Consider the following 14,698-nt stretch of genomic DNA (forward strand, 5'->3'; position numbering starts at 1 on the left):
AAAATATAAGCATAATGGTGAGTGTATTAGGTAGTTCGAGGAAGTCAGTACTGGGAGTAGTGGAGGAACTGAGAGGGGGTGATCAATCAACTCTACTTGGAGAAGGAGGGTCAAGAAACAAATGAACATAATGAAACACACACACACAGATGCAGAGAACAGACTACTGGTTACCACTCTGGGGAGAGTGGAGGGGGTGGGGACAATACAGAGGATTAAAAGGTACCAACTGCTATGTATGAAATAATTAAGCAACAAGGATATATTGTACGGCACAGGGAAATATAGATACTATTTTACAATAACTTTAAATGGAGTATAATCTATAGAATTATTGAATGTTGTACAGCTGACACTAATATAATATTGTAAATCAGCTAGACTTCAATGAAAAATTTAAAAACTTAAATGAATTAGTTAATTAACTAGGATAGAGAGAAAATTTTTTTAAATAATTGTTTTTTTAAAAAAAAGAGAGGCTGGAGAGAGGAGATGTCACCTTTCTTGAGTCTTGAAAGGTGAGTAGGTATCTATCAGGCAGACACATCAGGCAAAAGCATTTAAGGAGGATGAAGCCACGTTGGTAAAGGCCCAGAGCTGGGAAACAACACTGAATGTTTGGAAACTAAGTGGTGTAACGTGGCCAGACCTCGGGTGAGGTGGGCTGAGCCATGAGAGACGAAGATTGAGGGCCACGGGCATCTCACACAGTCTTGTCCAAGAGCTACGGAGTTTGGACTTTGTACAGATAACGAGGGAATAACTAGTACATAGACAGGTACTTTTAAACCGTCTTTCCCGTGTTCAAACCCATTGTCTTGCTGCCCTGGGCCCGGTAGTTACCTGGAAGCCGTGTACATCGTCTTCCCCCACCCTGTCCTTGAGCCATAACTAATTAGACCATGAGTGTCCTCCTGATGCAAATCAGGGTCCTCTCTCCAGGAGTTTGGGGTTAGGAATCAGTGACTCAGTCCGGGCTACTGCCTTCTAAACGGTGGCCGTGGTTCAGTGGGCAGTATCCATGGGATCTGGTCTCCGGTTACGCGTGGGATTAAGACAGCTCTGGGAAGCCTGGCTTCCCGTCCTCCCCGGCCACTCTGCTGTATGCATGTAAATTGCCTCTCCCTCAAGGGCTTCAGTGACTTTGGTTACTGCGGAGAAGAGAAAGGATCCTGGCTGCTGTGCGTTTGGTTTAGTTGGTTTCGGCAGTGCAGGGGGAGGGCTGTGTCCTCCAAAGAGGCCTCGTGGTTTTAAGAGCCTGGTTGGTTCGGGCCATTCAGCTCTCACTGGAAAGTTCTCCTGGCTTTAGGGAGCCTACTTTTCTGAGATAGCAGGGATGGGGGTGTGCTTTACAAATCTTACTAATGTAAATGTTAGAGCTGTATTAAGAAAATACTCTCTTGGGGGCTTAAATTCCTGTGGGAAGGAAATGTACAAGCTTCCAAGTCTGGAGGAAGGTGTTTCGAAGGTTCTGTTTGTTTCTTTGACTGCTGTGTGGTACAGAAGTTAATTTCTGACAGGATTCCTGCTTCTGAGGGAGGTGAGCTTGGTAGCAACCCTGCAGCGATTGCGGGGTGGGTTAAGTCTTTTTTCTTTTGAAGCCAGGCTGGCCCTAGGTTCTTTTGCAAGCTGTGACAGCCAGATATTGGAAGTCCACCTCACACCCCAAATATATGCCAGTGACTGTAGGGCACTAACTCTCCTCATTAAAGACTGGGACCTGTATAGGTCAAAATCTCCTATTAGGGTGGGTGCTCCCCTAAACGATGTCATCTACAGCCTGGCAGCATTAACTTTTTTTTTTTTTACATCTTTATTGGAGTATAATTGCTTTACAATGGTGTGGTAGTTTCTGCTTTATAACAAAGTGAGTCAGTTATATATACACATATGTATATCTCCTCCCTCGGGCGTCTCCCTCCCTCCCACCCTCCCTATCCCACCCCAGCGTTAAGTCTTATCCCGAAGATCCCCGCTTACGTTGTATTGATCTGTTCTCGTAGGTCGCTCTGCTTGACTGTAGTCAGCATGCCACAGAGCCTGCGGAGCGGAGCCTGTACGAGGCCGACGACGGGGAGGTGGCCCGCTGCGGGGCACTGGCGCTGTGGAGCTGCAGCAAGAGCTACGCGAATAAAGAAGCCATTCGTAGAGCTGGGGGCATCCCTTTGTTGGCTCGGTTACTGAAGACTTCTCATGAAAACATGCTAATCCCGGTGGTGGGGACGTTGCAGGAATGTGCCTCAGAGGTATGCAGGCCAGCTCTGCTTCCCTTGCTCTCATTCACCTTGACTTTCTTTAGCGGAAACATAACTTTTAAGGTTAACACGACTGCTAAGGAATTTTTTTTAAGAAGTCACCCTTCTATTTGAAAGAGAAGATCAGGCTAATGGAAAATTAATTACATTGATACCTGGATGGTATATTTTTGAAAATGCTGACTAAATTCTCTTATTGTTATAACGGTGTGTTAAACTTGGACTATGGTGTTTATTTACTAAGAAAGTTTTTTCAGTGTAGTTATTAATAAATGTGTGAATAGACACATATTTATGCATGTTTATGCAATATATAACTATTAAAGTTTACTTTCCTAGGAAAACTACCGAGCTGCAATCAAAGCTGAAAGGATAATTGAAACTCTGGTAAAGAAGCTGAATAGTGAAAATAAGCAGCTGCAGAAGCACTGCGCCATGGCCATCTACCAGGTGCGGCGGCTCCTCCTCACGGGGTTTAAGGTGCTGGTTCGTGAGGTCCCATCCTCCGGGGATGGCGCTCGGGAATCTGCATTTTTAACAAGATCCCCCTAGGGGCTTTCATGCACACACAGGTCTGAGAACCACTGTCCTGTGGTAACGGCAGATGCCTCTGAATGTCAGAGAGAGATCCGCTCCAGCATGTCTGATACGCACAATTCTGTGAGACACTCACATGTCTGTCTGCTGAAATGCTGGAACTTCGGTGTAAAATAGCCAGGGATGTACGTGGTGCTTCTGTGTCGCCTTTCATATATCCTATTCAAACACGCGGTCTCGGGAAATAAATCTCCCACCAGGACGAGATAGATGCATGAGTGTGTGTGTGTTGTGTGCGTATTCCTGTTTTATCTTTTTATTAATTTGCTGATTTTAATCTTCATTAACTTTTTGTGGGTTACAAGTTTCATAGTATACAAAAAAAGTAGATTAGAATGGTAAAGGGGAAGAAAAGATGGCTTTGACAAGTTCATACTTGGCTGGCTATTGGCAGCACCAGCTTCTGCCTAGCTAGAGTAGATCTCCTAGAAGAATACATCTCAGAATGTGCAGAGTGAGAGAATGTGCCAGAAAGATGGAGTCAGAGAGGGGTTCGGGTCAGCCAGCAGAGGGTCGCATGAGTTCTCTGGGGCGGCCATAACGGTACACACTGGGTGGCCTAAACAACAGCAATCTGTTTCTTCACAGTTCTGGGAGCCGGAAGTCTGAGATCAGGTGTCAGCAGGGTTGGTTCCTTCTGAGGAATCTCTCCTTGGCTTGTAGATGGATGTCTTCATGTTCCCCTGTCATTCTCCCTCTGTCTTCACATGGTCCTTCCTCTGTGCCCTAATACCCTCTTCTTAGAAGGACACCAGGCGTTCTGGATTCGAGCCCACCACAATGATCTCATTTAACTGTTATTACCTCTGTCACATTCTGACGCACAGGGGTGAGGACCTCAGCGTCTGAGTTTTGAGGGACATAGCTCACTCGTAACAGGGATATGTAATAGTCTTTTTTATTTTTAATTTTTATATAATTTTAACGGTTACTTTTCCATTTACAGTTATTACACAATATTGGCTGTCTTCCCCGTGTTGTACATACACCCCCGAGCCTGTCTCACACCCAGAAGTCTGTGCTTCCCACCCCCCCACCCCGTGGTGCCCCTCCCCTCTCCCCACTGCAAACCACTAGTGTGTTTTCTGTATCTGTGAGTCTGCTTCTTTTATGTTATATTCACTAGTTTGCTGTAGTTTTTAGATTCCACATGGAAGCAATAGCATACAGTATTTCTCTTTCTCTGACGTATTTCACTCAGTACAATGCCCTCCAAGTCCATCCATGTGCTGCAGGTGGCAGAATTGTGTTCTTTCTTATGGCTGAGTAGTGTTCCATTACATATTATATATACATGTACCACTTCTCCTATATCTATTCATCTATTGATGGACACTTAGGTTGTCTCCATTTCTTGGCAATTATAAATAGTGCTGCTGTGAACATTGGGGTGCATGTATCTTTTTGAATTAGTATTTTTGTTTTTGTTGGATAAATGCCCAGGAGTGGAAATGCTGGGTCATATGGTAGTTCTCTTTTTAGTTTATTGAGACACCTCCGTACCGTTTTCCACAGTGGCTGCACCAATTTACGTTCCCACCAGCACCGTACAAGAGTTCCCTTTGACTTGTATATATGCCTCATATGAGTATATTTTAAGGGTCAGTTAGAAATAGTGATTAATTTTTTAAAGTTGCAGTTGAGCCAGAGCTGAAAGTCACTAATAGAAGGTAGACGTGGCAGGTGCTGTGTGATGCAGTGTGAAGAGGATTTCTTGTAGGGGCCCTCGTGGGTGATGCACGATATGCAGTTCATGGCCTTAGAGAACAACTGTACACTTAGACTAATATCAAACCTATGCTAAACTTGGCATCTTTGGGCTCTATAAACTGGGAAGGATCATGTGTTGGGAACATCTGTGCAGCCTGTATTTATTTCAAAGGTTGACACAAGCATGTCAACCTCAGATAAACATGTCTGAATAACATATCAGTTGCTGTTGATATAACCCACTGCTCTGGGCATAGAAACGCTGTTGGGGAAATTCCTCACTTCTTAGATTTTGGGGGTCATTACAGGTCTGACGGAATCCCCATCACTCATCTATCTACTATGTTTTCCCAAGGCTCTGGGTTACAGCACTGCAGAAATCCTCCATCCATGCATGTGGTGTTCTAGGTTCCTTGCCAACCTCTGCGTCTGTCTTGGTAGAGGCCCAGGCTACCCCAGAACTGGCTTGGGAGGATTGCCAAGTATGTAGAAACCTCTAGACATTGCCAAAACCCCGTAAAGGAAGAGCGGTCCTGTCAGGCAGCTGCCAGTATAGAGACAAGAGTTGTATTTTACTTGAAGCCTCCTTCAGGAAATGCTACTCTCTGAAAAGAGGTCTCCCAGCTACTAGAATGGCAGCCTTTTTAGCAGTCACTGAAAGCTTGATACGCCTTGATCAACGCCAGCCTCTGATTTGGCTTTTGTGTAGTGTGCCGAAGATGAGGAAACCCGCGAGCTGGTTAGGCTGCATGGAGGACTCAGAGCCCTGGCTTCTCTCCTCAGTAACACTGACAATAAGGAACGGCTGGCCGCGGTCACAGGGGCCACGTGGAAATGTTCCACCAGCAAAGAGAATGTGACCAAGTAAGTGGAGGCGTCCAATGTTCCGTATTAAAATATGGCCATCAAAACATGTCCTTCTATTTTCATGCTATTTTATATACAGGGTTGATTCTAAGGCTACTCCCGTAGTTTTCAAAGCTGTGCGTTTTGGACTAGGTTGGCAGAATTAAGGGATTCTTCCCATCCCACCCTCCGACAATGGTTTTTGTGCCTCAGTAGGAGAAAGGGGTGCTGACGTAAGCTCCCTGTGCCAATGGACTCCTTTGCATGTGGGCAGCCATGTAAATGAGAAGTGTCCCTGATATTTCCTGCAGAGACCTAGCAAGGTGAGGGAATGCATTTCCCACAGAATCTTTAGAAATGGAAGTGGTTTTATTCTTTTTCTTTTGCTAAAGATAAACGAGTCAGCTAAATGCCAACTAACCATGTTAGTCTTAAAGCGTGGTCATTTTCAAAAACGATTTCATTGAATTTTAAAGTATTTGTAAACTTTAGGACCACTTGATTGATTTTAATCTTTGAATTTATCTTTTTGTATATTTTTAGAGTTTACACACTCTGTGATGGGTGTTCTGGGGCAACTCTTTCCCGTTTCAGGGCGGTGACTTTCTTTAACAAGAAATTCACATGCTCTGTTTAACACACACGAAGGTTTATTTTGCTTTGTTCGTGTAAAGTAATTCCTGTAGCCTGCGGGAAACCCTTAGCACAGTGGGGTTGTCGGCGCCCAGCTTTGGAAGCAGCTGTAGTGTCTTACGGGCTGCACAGTGCGGCACTTAAGGGCACAGAAGGTCGGGTGTGGAGGTTGACTTCACTGTTTACCAAGCTTCACATTAGCCTTTTGACAACGGGGTTGTAACAGCATCCATGCCGCAGGGTGGCTGTAAAGATGGAATGAGCATACGGTCGGCATTTAGTAAAGCTTAGCTATCAGTATTATCACTAACATGATTATCAGCTAACTTTATACCCAAAATAATACTGTTCGCCTCTTTTCCTCCCTTCCCACCCTCTTTTGCTTGTGGTGAACTTAGATTTCGGGAATACAAAGCCATTGAAGCCTTGGTGGAACTTTTAACGGACCAGCCGGAAGAAGTGCTCGTGAATGTAGTTGGTGCGTTGGGAGAGTGTTGCCGAGAGTCTGAGGGCAGAGTCACCGTCCGCAAACGTGGTGGCGTCCAGCCACTCGTGGACCTCCTCGTGGGAACAAACCGAGCTCTACTTGTCAATGTCACGAAGGCGATCGGTGCTTGTGCGCTAGAGCCCGAGAGCATGGCGTAAGTGGCCCTGAAGGCTTTTATTTGGGAGAGTTAGGGGAACACTGGAGAGGACGGAATGGCGTCATCTCTTGGAACCGGTGTGCACAAGTGACGGAAAAGTGAAATGTGCCCACATAGAAATAACACAGGGTGACCAAATCATGAATTACCGAGGCACATTGTTCCCTCAGATGAGCTGGAGGGTTTTGATTAAAATAGCCAGTAATCAATCAAAACAGTGGGGGAATTATCATTAGGGGAATCATCTATACTTTATAGATATTGATAACGATAATATAATAATACAACTGACAAAAAGAGAAGGGTGGATGAGTAGGTGTGCAAATTTTATCTTGCAATAAATAAATCAATAGATAGTATTTAAAACATAATTTTATCTATCTGTCTATCCATCCATCCATCCATTTATCTATATCTTTCTTTTTTAAAACGTATTTATCCATTTATTTTGGCTGCTCTGGGTCTTCGTTGTGGCACACGGGGTCTCTGTTGCAGCGTGTGAGACTTTTAGTTGCAGCACACGGGCTTCTTAGTTGCAGCATGCATGAGGGATCTAGTTCCCTGACCAGGGATCGAACCTGGGTCCCCTGCATTGGGAGCGTGGAGTCTTACCCACTGTGCCACCAGGGAAGTCCCATCTATCGATCTCTCTTACCTATCCATACATCCTTTTATCTAGCTGTAGGCATAAAGAGATATCTGGAGTAATTTATATTAGCTGTTAACAATGATTATTTCTGGATGGTAGGATTTGGGATATTTTCTACTTTCTTTTTTATATTTTCTATCCAATTTGTATGATGAATATGTATCATCTTTAAAAAAATTAAAGTTCTTGTTTAGTACCTTGCACAGTACCGTTTTACTCTGAACAGCAGTGCATGATGGTTAAGAGTACAGGTTCTGGAACCATTGCCTGGAATGCCAGTCTCACCACTTACCAGCTGTGTTTCCTTCAGAAAATCATTAAACTACTTGGTGCCTTGGCTACCAAATATATAAAATGGGGACAGTCATGCTACCAATCTCACTGAATTGTTGTAATGATTGAGTGAATTAATATATGTAAAATGCTTGATACATGATAGTGCTAGGTAAATGTTGGCTAGTATCATTCACATAGCAATAGCTTTAATGAACAACAATTTAAACCAATAATACATAAATACAAAAAAAAGTCAAAGGGTCCAGTATCTGTACTCATCTATAGATGAGTCCATTCTGTGTTTCTCGCTTTTTTAAAATAATTAATTTTTGGCTGTGTTGGGTCTTTTTTGCTGCACACGGGCTTTCTCTAGTTGCAGTGAGCAGGGGCTACTCTTCGTTGCGGTGCGTGGGCTTCTCATTGCAGTGGCTTCTCTTGTTGCGGAACACAGGCTCTAGGCACACGAGCTTCAGTAGTTGTGGCACATGGGTTCAGTAGTTGTGGCTCATGAGCTCTAGAGCGCAGGCTCAGTAGTTGTGGCACACGGGCTTAGTTGCTCTGCGGCATGTGGGATCTTCCCGGACCAGGGCTCGAACCCGTGTCCCCTGCATTGGCAGGCGGGTTCTTAACCACTGCGCCACCAGGGAAGCCCCCTGTGTTTCTCTTATGTCAGATTACTCATGTTATTTAACTGGCTATAAATCGAGAACAAGAGGACCCTAAATGGGGCCCTTTCGGCTGCAGTCAAGGAGCTTTGACGGTGTGGCATAGGCATGTCAATAGGCAATTATAATTCAGGCCTTTGTGCGTCATGCTAAGTTTGAATTTTGCTTTAAAGTCAATTGAAGGTTTTTAAAGGGTTTTAAGTATAACCTGAAACAGAGAAGCTTGTTTAGGAGATCACTGCCGGCCAGAGGTGAAGGTGGTTTAAACTGAGCCTGTGGAATATATTACACTAAAGAACAAAAAAAATGACAGAGTAGAGAGAAATAAAGGGAGAGAATGGATAAGACCGGGTGAGTGAGTGAACATGAGCTGTGAAGAAGAGGGGGCGTCATGAGGGCTATTTAGCTTTCTGACTTGGGTGGCTGGATGGATAATTGTAGCACTTGCTGCTACAGGGAAGACAGCTGGAGGACTGGTGGGGGCAGGATGAACTTCACTAGGGGAGAAACAAAGTCAGTTTGTCCTTAGTGATATATTCATTGTCTAACGCAGTCCCAGGCTCAGGGTAGGCACTCAGCAAACAGTTATCGTACACTAAATGAATGACGAGTTCAGTTACGTTGGGTACACATTGAGGTTCTCATGGGACGTCTCTGTGGTGATGGCAACTAGCCAATTGGATATTCATTCATGTCTAAAGCTTAGGATAGAATGTGGGCTGGGCATATAGCATTATGAGTATTTGGTAACTTAAGTGATGAGTATATGTGAGATTGTGAGGAAGAGAAAGAAAGGGAAACGAGAAGGACAAAAACAGAGTTCTGTTGCATCCAATCTTTGAAGGAGAAGGAATGGACCAGAGAAGAGGTGCCTATAAAGAAATGCAGAAGGGACAGCCAGAGTTGTGAGGGAAGCCAGAAGAGTGAGTTACTGAAGAAACAAAGGGAAGAGAGTGTTTAAGGAGAGAAAGTGATCAAAAGTGTCAAATTCTATGACAGAGCCTCATAAGATAGACTAAACTGTTCCTTCTTGTGTGACACGGAGGTTGATGAATCCTTTTGTGCTTGTGTGAATATGGTTTTCCCACAGATGGTTTTAGAAACACACAAAGTCAGTTTTAGAAAACAGTGTTTTGGGTTGGTAAGAATCCAAACAGCGTTACATCTGGCATCATATATCAGACATGGCTCTTATTGCTAGATTTGCAGGATTTATTGAGTCTTCAAGCTTTAAGTTAAATGGTAAGGAAATGAGAAATAACTTTGCCTTGTGTAAGGCTTAAATAATTCATAGGTTAGGAACTCGTTCTAATGATTAGCAGTCTTATGTTTTAATGATATGTCTGTGGCTATGGCTACGACGTAGGTTGCATGTGAGGATGAACGTACAGACTCAGCAGAGTTTTATTAACTCTGTGTGCTAGTGTGCACGGTTTTCTTCCCGTATCTATTTCTCAGTAAGAATAAGAAACATCGTAATAATAACAGTTTGGCTACTGAGTCAAAAATGATTTTTAAGACAACAGTGATTTCATAAAACTCTACTGACTTTTCTCAGTACATCAGAATACTGCTTTTAAAGACTCAGCGTAAAGAGTTTCATATTAATTATACCCTTCCTGAGGAACTAACGTGGAGCAACAGGTATCCCAACGTAGTAGGTTCATGAAAAAGTAGATTTATTCATGCTGAATTTTCTTTTCTTGTTGACTTTTTAATGTCTATTTGATACGTACAGAATTCATCTGGAGGTAATTTGGCCTTCAAGTATATAAAAATCACATCAACATTACAAAAAACAGTTAACGCTTGTGTTTTGAGGAGTGTAACTTTCTCATAAAATACTATAACATTTCAAACAATTAAAAAGTATTCATGCTGAAAACTTAAATATCTAAAATTTCTTTTCCATACCTCAGGATCTTTACTTTCTTTTAAACTTTTTTTTAATTTTTATTTTTTAATTGAAGCATAGTTGATTTACAATGTTGTGTTAGTTTCAGGTGTACAGCAAAGTGATTCATATATGTGTATTCTTTTTCAGATTCTTTTCCCATATAGGTTATTACAAAATATCGAGTATAGTTCCCTGTGCTATACAGTAGGTCCTTGCTGATGATCTATTTTTATATATAGTAGTGTGTATATGTTAATCCCAAACTCCTAATTTATCCCTCCCCTCCTTTCCCCTTTGGTAATCACAAGTTTATTTTCTATGTCTGTGAGACTGTTTCTGTTTTATAAATATAAGTTCATTTGTATCATTTTTTTTAGATTCCACATATAAGCAATATCATATGATATTTGTCTTTCTCTGTCTGACTGACTTCACTCAGTATGACAATGTCTGGGTCCATCCATGTTGCCTCAAATGGCATTATTTCATTCTTTTTTAAGGCTGAGTAGCATTCCATCGCATACATGTGCCACATCTTCTTTATCTATTCATCCATTGATGGATATGTAGGTTGCTTCCATGTCCTGGCTATTGTAAATAGTGCTACTATGAACATAGGAGTGCATGTATCTTTTCGAATTAGAGTTTTCTCTGGGTGTATACCCAGGAGTGGAATTGCTGGATCGTATGGTAGCTCTATTTTTAGTTTTTTAAGGAACCTCCATCCTGTTCTCCACAGTGGCTGCACCAATTTACATTCCCACCAACTTAACTTTTATTTTGAAATAGCATAAGACTTACAGAAAAGTTGCAAAAGTATAGAGTGCATGGTACAGAGTTCCCATATACCCTTCACTCAGCTTCCCTTAACATCCTACATAACCATAGTGAAATTATAGAAACTTTTCATTTGTTGAAGTCTAGTTTTTTTAATTTGAAGATTGTTGTATGTGGATTTCGTGCAGTTTTGTTCAGTTCATTCCTAAGTATTTAATCTTCCTTGCTGGTGGTATAAATGGTTTTTTACTGCCATTATGTGCTTCAGTTGATTGTCTCTATGACCACTATTGAATTTTGTGTATTAATTCTCTGTGCTGCTACCTAATGGAATTCTCTTCTTGTTCGAGTTCACTTTGTTGTTGATTCTCTAGCACAATTGTTGACGTACTACAGCACATGGGCCAAATCCTGTTTTTGTAAATAAAGTTTTATTGGAACATACTCACACTCATTGATTTATATGTTGTCTTTGGTGGCTTTTATGTTACAATGACAGAGTCGATAGTTGCTGCAGAGTCCAAATAACCCACAAAGACATACTTGCTACCCAGCCCTTTACAAAAAAAATTGCTGAACCCTGCTCCAGGATATTCCCAAGAAAGCTTTATTTCTTCTTTATAAATTCTTATTCTTTAGATTGATTTCTCTTGTCTAATTTCATTAGCTAATTCCCTACTGCAGTGTTAGATAGGAATGGAGAGAGCTTCTTTGCCTTGTTCCTGATATTAGTAGAAATGCCTCTAGTGGTGTTCTATTATGTAAAATAATGTCTTGAGGACTAAAGTATATATGTTTTATCATATTTTAAAAAATCTCTCAATTTCTATTTTTAAAGAGTGTTTTTAAAATCAGAAATAGGGGGCTTCCCTGGTGGCGCAGTGGTTGGGAGTCCACCTGCCGATGCAGGGGACGCGGGTTCGTGCCCCGGTCCGGGAGGATCCCACATGCCGCGGAGCGGCTGGGCCCGTGAGCCATGGCCGCTGAGCCTGCGCGTCCGGAGCCTGTGCTCCGCAACGGGAGAGGCCACGATAGTGAGAGGCCCACGTACTGCATAAAAAAAAAAAAAAAAAAAAAAAAAATCAGAACTAGGCATTGAATTTTGTCAAATCCCTCTTTAAGCATTTATGGAGATTATGCTCCGAATACTCCATTATGATTTTTCCCTTCTATCTATCAATATATTGAATAATATTAATGGGTTTCCAAACACTGGACCAACCATGCATTCTGGGAACAAGTTTGCTACTCTGACTTAGTATTTTTGTAATGATATCCTTGAATTACATTGGTCTGTGGTTTTCTTTTCCTTCCTTTCTTTCTTTTTTTTTTTTACAACTATCTTTATCAAATTTAGGTATCAATGTTATACCTGCTTCACAAAAGGAATTAGGAAGTTTTCTTTCATTTCAATACTCTGGAATAATTTATTGAGCAATGGGACCATCTAGGCTTTAAAGTTTTGAGAGAATTATACTGTGCAGTCATTTGGACCTACTCTGTGTGTGTGTGTTCTTTACTGGTTTTCTCTAGTTCTGTGAAATCTAATCTATGCATTGGGGTCAATTTTGGCCATCTGCATTTCCTTATAAAATGATCAATTTCATTTAGATCATCAAATTTATTTAAACAATGTCTTATGATTTTTAAATTTTGTCTCATTTCAATGGTTGTTTTCCACTTGTCATTTTATATTTGTGTATGTGAGCTTTCTCCTGTTTTTTCCATGATCAAGTTATCTAGTATAGTTTCTCTATTTTGATTTTTTTTCTGAAAAAATTTTATTAATTAGATATACTGTTCATTTATTCTCTAGCTCATAAATTTCTTTTATATTTATTCCATGTTGCCTTTTTTTGGGTTTATTTCGTAACTATTTTTCTAATTTATTTGAACTGAGAAGATATTTAATTTTATTCTTTTTTTTACTTTCTTTTTTTGGCTGTGCCATGCAGCTTGTGGGATCCTAATTCCCCGACCAGGGATCGAACTCGGGCCCCCTGCAGTGGAAGCATGGAGTCCTAACCACTGGACTGCCCGGGAATTCCCTCTGTTTTTAATAATAAAAATATTTTGTCCTATGAGTTTTTCTTTGACACTTCTTTAAATGTCCCTTGTACATTCTGATATGTAGTGATTTCATTATCATTATTTTTAGGACGTTCTTTAATTTCAGTTTATATTTTCCCTTTAGGCCAGGTGTTGTTTAATAGAATTTTTTTTTTAATTCCACAAAGAGGAACCTTTTTATTTTTTGTTTTTGTTAGATATTTCTTACTATGTTGCAGTTTAGTCAGTGTTTTATTTCCACTTTTTATGGAACTCACTGGTGTTTTCTTTATGACTCAATAGAAGATGAATTTTTACAAAGCATCTATAGGTGCTTGGGGTGAAGATGTATCCTCTTTCAATAGAGTGTAGAGTTTGATGTGTATATATATATATATATATATATATATATATATATATATACATTTTTTTTTTAATAAATTTTTTTCTTTTTTTGGCTGTGTTTGGTCTTCGTTGCTACACGTGGGCTTTCTCTAGTTGTGGCGAGTGGGGACTACTCTTCATTGCGGTGCGTGGCCTTCTCATTGCAGTGGCTTCTCTTGTGGAGCACAGGCTCTAGGCATGAGGGCTTCAGTAGCTGTGGCACGAGGGTTCAGTAGTTGTGGCTCGTGGGCTCTAGAGCACAGGCTCAGTAGTTGTGGCACACGGGCTTAGTTGCTCCGCGGCATGTGGGATCTTCCCGGACCAGGGCTTGAACCCGTGTCAGCTGCACTGGCAGGTGGATTCTTAACCACTGTGCCACCAGGGAAGGCCTGATGTGTATGCTTAAGATCTATTCTATTAAGTTATGTAAGTCTTCTATCTCTACTTACTATGTTTCATGCATTTGATCTGTCTCATACTGAAAATGGTGTATTAAAATTATTAGTGTGCTTCTACCTATGTCTTCTTACAACTCATGTAGTTTTTGCTTCTTAAAGGCAGGCAGTATATTGTTTGGTGCATAAATGTTTCTGATCATTGTGAATTGTGGATTTTAATTTTTCAAGAGCTCTTCTTTGTCATGTTTGATGAGTTTTGGCTTGATATTTCTACTTTGTTATAAGGATCTTTACCCCTGCGTTCATAGTTTTTCCATTTTCCTGGAATATCTTGGTCTACCTTTATCTTTAGTCTTTGTTGAACCACTTTCTTTTAGGTGTGCCCTTTCATACAGTATATAGATGGGTCTTGCTTTGTATGCCAAGCTAAAAATATTTTTAATAAGTGAGCTAAACCCATTCACACTCATTGATGTTTGGTCTCAACAATGTCATAGTATTTTATACTTATTCATATTCTTTTATATTTGCTCTTCTCTGTAAGATTTGTAATCTTTGCTCTTTAATTTTTTTTTTGGTGTTTTTTAGAAAAGTTTGCATTTTTGTTTCATTCTAGTCACTGTCTTTGTACCTGTACATTTTTCTAATGCTTGCTTTCTCCTTTCTGTTATGTAGTTATTTGCTATTTAGTTTCTCAGTTCTTGCTGGTATCTTTCAATTCCCACCCATTGTCTATATAGTAATCAATGGGCTTATTTCACTTTTCTCTTTTCCTCTTCCTTATCCTCTCCACTTTAAAGTGCATTGTTTCTACTTTGTCATAACATGTAAAATTGGAACATTATTATTCTACCCTTGACCCTGCCCCTGTTTTAATCTAGACCAGCAAACATATATACACATATACTTATTACCAGT

General features: G+C 40.9%; 1 protein-coding gene across 11 annotated transcripts in view; it reads left to right on the forward strand.

Annotated features, from left to right (window-relative positions):
* ODAD2 (outer dynein arm docking complex subunit 2) overlaps positions 1–14,698 on the forward strand; it is a 219,812-nt gene that overhangs the window by 69,604 nt on the left and 135,510 nt on the right. For all 11 annotated transcript variants that reach the window (XM_079915239.1, XM_079915230.1, XM_079915238.1 and 8 more), the window contains 4 exons: positions 2,004–2,246; positions 2,595–2,705; positions 5,272–5,426; positions 6,440–6,682. In XM_079915239.1, coding sequence (XP_079771365.1) covers positions 2,004–2,246; positions 2,595–2,705; positions 5,272–5,426; positions 6,440–6,682 — 752 coding nt within the window. The remainder of the gene's footprint in view (positions 1–2,003; positions 2,247–2,594; positions 2,706–5,271; positions 5,427–6,439; positions 6,683–14,698) is intronic.

Source organism: Stenella coeruleoalba (assembly GCF_951394435.1).
Source record: "Stenella coeruleoalba genome assembly, chromosome: 2".
NCBI classification, from domain to species: Eukaryota; Metazoa; Chordata; class Mammalia; order Artiodactyla; family Delphinidae; genus Stenella; species Stenella coeruleoalba.